Genomic DNA, 9,970 nt, shown 5'->3' on the forward strand with positions numbered 1-9,970 from the left:
CCTCCATGTTGTTATTACATAATGGTAATTTTGACTAATGAATTGTATCTTTTATAGATGAAGTATCTTGAAAGGAAGTATGCAAACTCCCAATAAGAATTCAGATTTTATGGAAAATTATAGTCAGTAATACATGGGGCTTCAAGTCTAAATCAATATTGAGCAGTAACTAGCACATGCTGATTATGTATTGCACAGCTATGGAGCATCCCAAAATAAAATAGAAAGATTATTAATCATGGCAGCATGCATAGCCATTAAAAGTTGTGTATGGCATAGTCACGAGATAGAGCATTTGTATTTAAAAATTGAAGTGTCATAGTGTTATTTGTTACTTGAACTACAAATTACCAGTCTGTCAATGCACCTTTTTCTTCCTTCTCTACCAGCCGAGCTGTGGGCATGAAGGAGTTGGTGGTGGTGCCTGGTGGGGGATATAATAATGGCCAAGTGAACCATGATGGAGAAGGTCTCAGCCCATATCCACCCCACACTTCACAGAGTCACTCCTCCAGTGGCCTCAAGAGTCCAGACTCTGGTGTTAATGTGTCCATCCTGGAGTAGACATAGTTGGATTGTAAACAAGGAGGTTGATAATTTTTGGCTATGGGTGAATAGTTTGGACAATAGCTTGAGCAGCTAGAATCCCTACATGACTTCTAGCATAGATGACTTTATGGTGTTGATACCTGATAGGATTAGCAAATCTTTCACTCTGTAATGTGATTAAATATAAAAAATAGCAAAAGATACAGTACAACAAGGGCATTCTAAATATGTAGCTCTTTCGAACCCATGGCCAGAAATTACCATTCCAATTGTCAGCAATCAATTATGTTTAGCTGCCACTTAGGCAGTCACTTTGCCACTGCCAGTAATTAATTCTACATAAACATCATTCATTTACCCCATACTTGATAAAACATAATGTTACCACCATTTCTATAAGAGATATATCAGCGCAATTTCTAGCTGTATGAGCTTATTATGTTGTCATGGAGGTAGGTAGAGAAGTAAAAAGGTTATATGCCAATGATTGACAAAATTCTTTAGAATATTTTCATATTAGTGACAAGGATTTTACTATAGTTATTATTGTATTTTGTTACTTATCAGAGAATCTTCAAATTTAGATGAAGGTACTAATTAATACTGATGTGATCTCACAAATAAATTTGGTAGAAAATTACCAATTCACAAATTTCATGAGACTAATTATGCAGATTTTTGTTGTAAAGATAATGCAGTCTTCCACACATTCATATTTGTTTGAATGAGAATTCCATGATTCAGTTATCTGCTTCCATGACATAGTAATCAAGAACATAAAGGCTGTTTTCCCATTATTATGGGCTAAATATGTAAACACCTTTTCATTATGGAGCTTAGCTTCATGATCCCCAGTATGCGACAAATTTTTACACCTGTCAGACTGTCTGTGATGTTAGAAGCTCTACATACAGATGCTATCAGAGACTATGAACTTTCAGAATAGATTATTAAGGCCTGCAACATTTTTAGAGTATAATTTTGGTCTCAAATTGAAGTGTTCTGAAGGTCATAGTTTCTGATCTCATCATAATTGTACTCCCAGAAAGTACAAGGTGGGCAGCTGCAGACACTGAGTGCATGCCATGAGAAGGTGCCAGCTACCCCCTCCGCTGCTGTTAGACACGAAGTATATATGAAGATGAATTTTTATTTTTATATGACTGTTATATTGTTAAAATGGTGATGGAGACACTTGAAGAATGAGACTTGTTGGAAGTAGGCAAGTTTGTGGTTATGTTTCAGGAAGGTGATAACCACTACCACAGACAGCATGGCTATGATTGCATGCATAGAAAGCCTGACAAAGAATTTTGACAAAGCTAATGAAATCTACTCATTTTACTATTGCTGGATTATGTCAGATTTACATAACCCAATATAAGAATAGAAGAATTTTTGAAGAATACAGAGTTTAGATGGTTCAATTTTTTGATGAGAATATGACAGTAGCAAGGGTTTTCAAGTTTTGTATTTGCATATATGCAATGCACAATTTAGTTATGGTTCATAAAGCTTTTAATGAGAATGCACCAACTTCTAAAAGCTTATCATGTCATGAGATGAAGGAAATTTAAATGGTACTTTAATAATTTGATGTATTTGATGCTTTCAATGATGAAAATCTTATATATGTTGAAGGCACTACCCAGGACTGCAAAGAGATGGCAGATAGAGTGTATGTGTGTATAACATAGGATCAGTCCTGGGTTGATACTTTAGCATTCATGTTTTTCTTTGATATTTTTAATTTTTTAGTAAGAATAGATTTTTTCTTCAGTAACATTCTTTTTCAATAACATTTCATTAAACCTGAATGCAGTCCTTATTTTATCAAATGAATTTATCTTTTTCATCTTCTGTAATGAATCAAGCTTTCTCAAGTACCAGAATGATACAAATAACCTATTTTCCATATGATGCCTAAAACGTTGAACCATCCTCTCAGTGCACCATTTAACTCCGTGTTTATGGGTGTTCCCCTTGCAACCCCCAAAAATTATCCCCCCACATGATATGAGGTTAGGGTCATTATGCCATGGCTTTTATATAAAACTCAGAATTGTTGTTCCATGTATTAACATGTAAAGTGTTTATATGGCCCATGCTATTTGATGCCCTTATATAATACTGTATCACTGAGTGACTTGCAGGTTAACAATCGTAATTGGTGAGTTTTAGTGAGGACTGCTGTTAGTAGCACCTTCTTGCTATAAAGCTATAATATTGGACATTGATTAGATGTTAAATATATCAGCTTGCTCATGTTTCATATACATATTTCAGCCATCAGATTGTTTTAAAGAATTTTGTAAGCAACTTTTTAAAGGAAAAAAGTTGCTATATCATTGACATTTGAAATTATATTAACCAAGGCTAATATATTGTCTCGGGTAATACCCAGTGAGCTTTACTGATTGCTACTGTAATTTTTAATGATGGAATTTCATTTAATGGAAACTATATTATCTAATTTCCTTAGAATTTATATTCCCATTTTAATGGGAGTAACTTTGTTACATTATCTTGCAACATGTCTGTGTTTCAGTGAGGGGCCCATATTTGTGTCATAACTTAAGTGTCATGTTCAGCTAATGGAACTTTCACAGTCCTGTTATGCACTCTACCATATGCTGCTACATTATATTAAAACCCCACAAGCCAATAAATTGGAGTGAGGTCATATTAACAAAGTTGATATTTTTTATCTTAAAATGTCACATATTAGCTCCAAGTCCTTTGTGAGGAAGACTTTGCTCACCTAAGGGCTTCATATTAAATTGAAACAAATTTTTGGTGGGCCTGTAAAATACTGATAGAGTCCTAATCAAAGTAAAAATAATATGAATTTTAGTTCATAACATTTGTTGTTATTTCCTAAAGCAACACTGGATTGCAGTTTTAATACTTGATATTTGTTAAATGCAAAGTAGTATACATAACACTTATTGACTAACAAAGTTGGGTACTGTCTTCTTCATCACAAGGAGAATTTCATGCCTGGACTCTATTTACCAGGTTGCTTAAATGTACATTGTATACATGCAACTGAAAATTTAATAGCTACTTGCATCATAGCATTAGGACATTATGATATAAGTAGATCTAGTGAGGGCAAGGTGTCTTGCCTAATGTTTCAAATAGATTATGTGTACATTATCTACTCAGTGTTGAAATGCTCAACAGTAATGAGCCTTGAATGGAAATTATTAATGTTCACACTATGGGAACTACTTTAGCATTGGTACACTCATCAATAGTGAACTTGAAAATGACAAGTTAACAGGTTGTAAATCTTTATGCTCCTAGTTTGATGTAGTCCAAGGCCTTCCATTATTTACATTTCGTTGGGTGTTTTAATAATTTTTCAATGCTTTTGATTTAAGTGCTCACAAGCATGTATTTCTCTGGATATAATAATGCTAGAAATATTATTCAATGGTCAGCATATGCTAACAGTTGTATAAACCCTGCAACACAATTTAGAATTTTGGCCATAATACATAAGTGCTTTTAAGTACATTAGACATTGATTTTGTAAGTGCTCTGATAAATATTATTATGCCTCAATTAAGGCAACTCTAAGTAACTTCCTTGCAGTTATTGAATGGGCCCCTCCTTGATGTTATGCTTAAAACATAAACATTTTATTGGTGGAGTTGTGTCAGAAGAGCAGGAAATCCATGATGAAATTTAAATTCATAACTTCGTAATGTGAATGTTCATATATATATATATATATATATATATATATATATATATATATATATATATATATATATATATATATATATATATATTTAATAGTCTCTAGGTAAAAAAAAAAATATTACATTTCCTAAAATATACAACCCAGACTAAAACAATATTGTTCTCATCTGCCAATGAACATATTCACTTAATCTTCCTACACATAACACTCCTCCAAGTAATGTTCTGTTGTTACTGATGAACAAACTGTTGGAGAATTGCTGGATGTGCTGCCAGGGAATAGTATATAATTGATGGAAATATTTTGCCTGATGTAGCTCATTTCCTGTTCTACTTGCACAAGCTTCCATCTCAAAACTGATTGTTGTATCAATACAGAAATATTCATTAACCCAAGCAAGTTTGAATAGTTATAGTAATGTGAAGCAAAATTTTATGAAGATATGATACTAACCTTGAAGGGACACAACAAACTTGTTGGGAAATGTTATGTTGTGTGAGTTCATGTCATATGTAGTTTACATTCCAAACTCTGGAGTGTTTTTGTAAGTATTTGTGCATAGTAGTGTGGTGTTTTCAGGGTTAACAGGTTTTCCTTGCTTTATTATAAGTTGTAAAAAGAACTGTAACAAAAAGTGTAACCAGAACTAATTGATTTGGTTATTGTTTAAGCTTTGCAGTAGTAAACAATTATTGTGTACAAATACTTGCAAAAGACTTCAGGGATTGGCACTATATCAATATCCAAATTAGATATTTTGTGTGATGATTAGCCTGCAGCATCATTTTTCAAAACTGTTTTGGAATGGTTGGGATAGTATTTATTTGAGGATCTCCATGACTGTCTGTTAAGATTTGAAACTTGTGATGTCGTATGGCTTTCTTCCTGCAAAATAGCATTAAAAAAAATTAAGCACAGTGGTATATTTAGACTTGGAAGAGTACGTCTGGTCAGTAAAAGGAAGGAGTGAAAAGCAAATTGGTAGTTGGAGTATTAGGAAGTAGGTGGCTGGGATGAAAAAAAAAAAAGAAAAAAAAGAATAAAAAAGTTGGAAAGAAAATCATATATTTGTAGAAACCATGATACTTTGGAACATAGTTTATAATGAAAAAAATTATTTTACCAGTAAGTTTCAATCAACTGTTATTTCAACTGAAATAATTTTAGATTCAAAATGTTTGAAGTTAGAAAGAAATATTTATTTATTTTTTTGTCATATACTCAGTCTATACTATACCTATTTGAATATACTATTTACCAGTCATCAAACTGGTCAATAACAAGGATTGTTGTGACAACATTATGTAAAGCTGAAGATGTGTATGAAAGGCTTGGAAAGTAAAGGTCAGTTGGAAGTGTTAAGTTTTATTTCTTTTTTTTCTTTTTTCAGGACAATATCTCTCTCTCTCTCTCTCTCTCTCTCTCTCTCTCTCTCTCTCTCTCTCTCTCTCTCTCTCTCTCTCTCTCTCTCTCTCTCTCTCTCTCTCTCTCTCTCTCTCTCTCTCTCTCTCTCTCTCTCTCTCTCTCTATATATATATATATATATATATATATATATATATATATATATATATATATATATATATATTATTTATTTATTTATTTATTTATACGTATACACACACACACACACACACACACACACACACACACACACACACACACACACACACACATTGATACGGTTCCTGGAGGATCATAAGTTATTATCGGATCATCAATTTGGCTTTAGGAAAGGGAGGTCATGTGTAACAAATCTACTGAGCTTTTATTCAAGAGTGGTTGACAAAATACAAGAGAGAGAGGATGGATGGACTGTGTATATTTGGATTTAAAGAAAGCTTTTGACAAGGTACCTCACATGAGACTGCTATGGAAATTAGAGATTTATGGAGGACTGAAAGGAAAAGTGTTAAAGTGGATGGAAAACTACTTGAGATGGAGGGAGATGAGAACGGTAATAAGGGATGCAAAGTCGGACTGGTTGGTGGTGGAGAGTGGAGTCCCACAAGGCTCAGTGCTGGCACCAATACTTTTCCTTGTATATATTAATGACATGCCAGAGGAGTAAACAGTTATATTAATTTGTTTGCGGATGATGCGAAGTTGTGTAGGTGTGTGAAGAGTGAAGAAGATTGTGAAATTTTACAGGCAGATCTGGATAAGATTTGGGAGTGGAGCAAGAGGTGGCAAATGGAATTTAATCTGAGCAAAAGTCATGTGATGGAGATGGGAAGAGTGGAAGACGGCCAAGAGGGTCATATAAGATGGGTGAAGAAGTAGTGTTGAAAAAGGTGGAAAAGGAAAAGGATTTGGGAGTGATAATACAAGACCATGGGCAGTTTGAGGCTCATATTGATAAGATGTTTGGAGAAACGTATAATTTGATAAGAAATATTGGATTAGCCTTCCATTATATGGATAAAGATATGATGAAGAAATTAATTAGTACGGTAATTAGACCAAGATTGGAATATGCTGGAGTGGTTTGGTCCCCTTATAAAAAGAAGCATATAAGGAAGTTGGAGAGATTGCAGAGAATGGCAACAAAATGGTTCCGGAATTGGCAGAAATGACCTATGAGGAGAGATTAAAAGAAATGAATTTGCTTACCTTGGAACAAAGAAGAGAAAGAGGAGATTTAATACAGGTTTATAAACTGTTGAACGGACTGGATGAAGTGGATAATGAGCAAATGATGTTGAGAGAGGAAAACTTAAATAGAACTACGAGATCGCACAGTAAAAAGATAGCCAAGGGAATATGCTTGAAGAATGTGAAGAAATATAGTTTCCCACAAAGATGTGTGGAGGTGTGGAATGGTTTGAGTGAGGAGGTGGTGTCAGCGAGGAGTGTGTATAGTTTTAAAGGAAAGTTGGATGTGTGTAGATATGGAGACGGGGCCACACGAGTATGATACCTAGGCCCTGTAAAATTACAACTAGGTGAACTAGGTGAATACACACACACCACAACTAGGTAAATACAAATATCACACCAATATTTAAAGACGGTAAAGAAAATCCCTTAAACTAGACCAGGGTCATTGACTAATGTGGTGGGGAAGTTGTGCAAGAGTTGTTAAAGAAAAATGGATGGAGCGCTTGGAGAGACAAAATACAATAACAGTGTCTGTTTGGTTTTGGAAAAAGTAGGTCATGCTCAACAAATTCATGGACCAATCAAGAATATAAAGATATGATAGATGACAATAAGGAGTCTAACGAGTGTCATTAAAGAAAGGAGAAAAGTGACATTAGAAGGAAATTTCAACTGTAAGGAGGTGGACTGGGAAGATTATGAAAGTGGTATGGGGAAGAAACCTGGGGAGAAAGATTCTTGAATCTAATGATAGAAAATAATGATGGACCAAAGAGTAAAGGAAAACAAAAGATTCAGAGGAAATGATGAGCCGGCAAGATTGGACCTGGCTTTTACAAGGGGTATACAAATGAACAATGATATAAGACATAAGTGCCCATTGGGAAAGAGTGACCATGTAATATTAGAAATGGATATAGAAGAGGGAAAGGAAGATAAAGACGAATCATACAAAGGAGACCGATTAAACTACAGAAAGGCTGATATTAAGAACCTCATGAACTATTTAAAAAACGTTAACTGGGAGGAGATGGAAAACTCAAGGGATGGTGCAACAGAAATATAACTTATTTTTGGAAATATACAAAACAGGATTCAGGGAATATGTCCTGAAATAGAGACCTAAGGAAGAAGGAAAGAAAGATTGCTTTAACGCAAGGTGTGCTAGGGCAGAGGAGAAAAGAGATGGAGCATGGAAAAGGTGGAGGAGAAATAGAAATCCAGAAAATGAGGAAAACTTCAAGGCAGCGAGAAATGAATATGCTAAGGTGAGGAAGGAAAAGGAAAGGAACTATGAAAAGTACATTGTCAAAAAATGTAAGGAGCAACCGAAATTGTTCTACAGATTCATAAATGGAAAAATAAGGCAAAAAGAAACAATAGAAAAGTTAAAAGGAAAGAATGGGATGGTGGAAGACCCAAAAAGTATGGCATAACTGTTAAATAGTAAATATCAGGAGGTCTTGACTACGGAATCCAAATTTGAAAGAGACTGTCTATATGAAAGAGATTTAAAGTAACCAAGCTTGAAATAAAAGAGTTCATGATTGAATTAGATGAAGAGAAGGCAATGGGACTGGATGAAGTCTCAGGCAGAATATTAAAAGAATGTAGGGAAGAACTAGCAAGTCCTATATACATCATAAAATGCTCAATAGAAAATGGAACAGTACCAGTAGAATGGAAAAGAGCTGAGGTGGTTCCCATATATAAGAGTGGAAGGAAGGAAGAACCTTTAAATTACAGACCGGTATCACTAACTAGTGTAAAATGCAAGATGTGTGAAAGAGTAATAAAGAAACAATGGATCGAGTTCCTTGAAGACAACAAATTATTATCAAATAGCCAATTTGGTTTTAGAAAAGGTCGGTCGTGTGTAAGAAATTTACTGAGTTTCTACTCTAGAATAGTTGATAGAGTAAAAGAGAGAGAGGGATGGGTTGACTGTATTTATTTGGATTTAGAAAAGGCATTTGATAAAGTGCCACATGCAAGATTACTGTGGAAGTTAGAGGAGAAGGGTGGTTTAAATTAAAAGGAAGCACATTGAGATGGATGGAAAATTATTTGAGGGGGAGAGAAATAAGGACGGTAGTTAAAGATGTGAAGTCCAAGTGGAGAGCAGTAGAAAGCAGAGTGTCACGGGTCAGTATTGGTGCCAATACTTTTTTTCATATATATAAACGACATACCAGAGGGAGTGAACAGGTACATGAATATGTTTGCCGACGATGTGAAACTGTGCAGAGTCATAAAACAAAGAGAGGATTGTGAAATACTGCAGGAAGACCAAAATAAGATCTGGAAATGGAGTAAAAAGTGGGAGGTGGAATTCAATGTGGACAAAAGAAATGTCATGAAAATGGGAAAGAGTGAAAGACGATCAGTGGGAATCTATAAGATGGGAAATAGAGTAGAACTGGAGAACGTAAAAAACGAAAAGGACTTGGGAGTGACGATGGAAGAAAATAATCAACCGGTAAGCCATATTGATAAAATTTTCAGAGACATATAATTTGTTAAGGTATATTGGATTAGCATTTCACTACATGGACAAAGAAATGATGAAGAAATTGATAAATACTATATTAAGACCCAGGTTGGAATATGTAGGACTTATGTGGACCCCCCATAAAAAGAAATACATAAGGAAGTTGGAGAGACTACAAAAAATGGCTACAAGAATGGTTCTAGAATTTAAAGGGATGACATATGAGGAGATACTAAAGGCTATGGATCTACCAACCCTGGAACAGAGAAGGGAGAGAGGGGATCTGAAACAAGTTTATAAATTGATTAACGGAATGGATCAAGTGGATAATGAGAAACTGATCCTGAGAGAAGAATATGACATTCGAAACACAAGACTGCATAGTAAAGAACTGAGGAAGGGAAGATGTCTGAGGGATGTTAAAAAATATAGCTTCCTGCAAAGATGTGTTGAGACTTGGAACAGTTTGAGCAAAGAAGTGGTGTCAGCAACAAGTGTGCATAGTTTTAAGGAAAAATTGGATAAGTGTAGATGTGGAGACGGGGCCACACAAGCGTAAAGTCGGGCTCTGTAAAACTACAACTAGGTAAATACACACACACACACACACACACACA

The 9,970-nt window shown here is 34.8% G+C and overlaps 1 protein-coding gene across 1 annotated transcript in view; it reads left to right on the plus strand.

Moving 5' to 3' along the window:
- The window catches only part of LOC123517297 (constitutive coactivator of PPAR-gamma-like protein 2), a 132,285-nt gene extending 126,669 nt beyond the window's left edge, over positions 1–5,616 (plus strand). The window contains 1 exon segment of the mRNA XM_045277242.1: positions 390–5,616. Coding sequence (XP_045133177.1) covers positions 390–564 — 175 coding nt within the window. The 3' untranslated portion in view covers positions 565–5,616.
- Positions 5,617–9,970: the final 4,354 nt, after the last annotated feature.

This window comes from Portunus trituberculatus, chromosome 42, assembly GCF_017591435.1.
Source record: "Portunus trituberculatus isolate SZX2019 chromosome 42, ASM1759143v1, whole genome shotgun sequence".
Classification (NCBI taxonomy): domain Eukaryota; kingdom Metazoa; phylum Arthropoda; class Malacostraca; order Decapoda; family Portunidae; genus Portunus; species Portunus trituberculatus.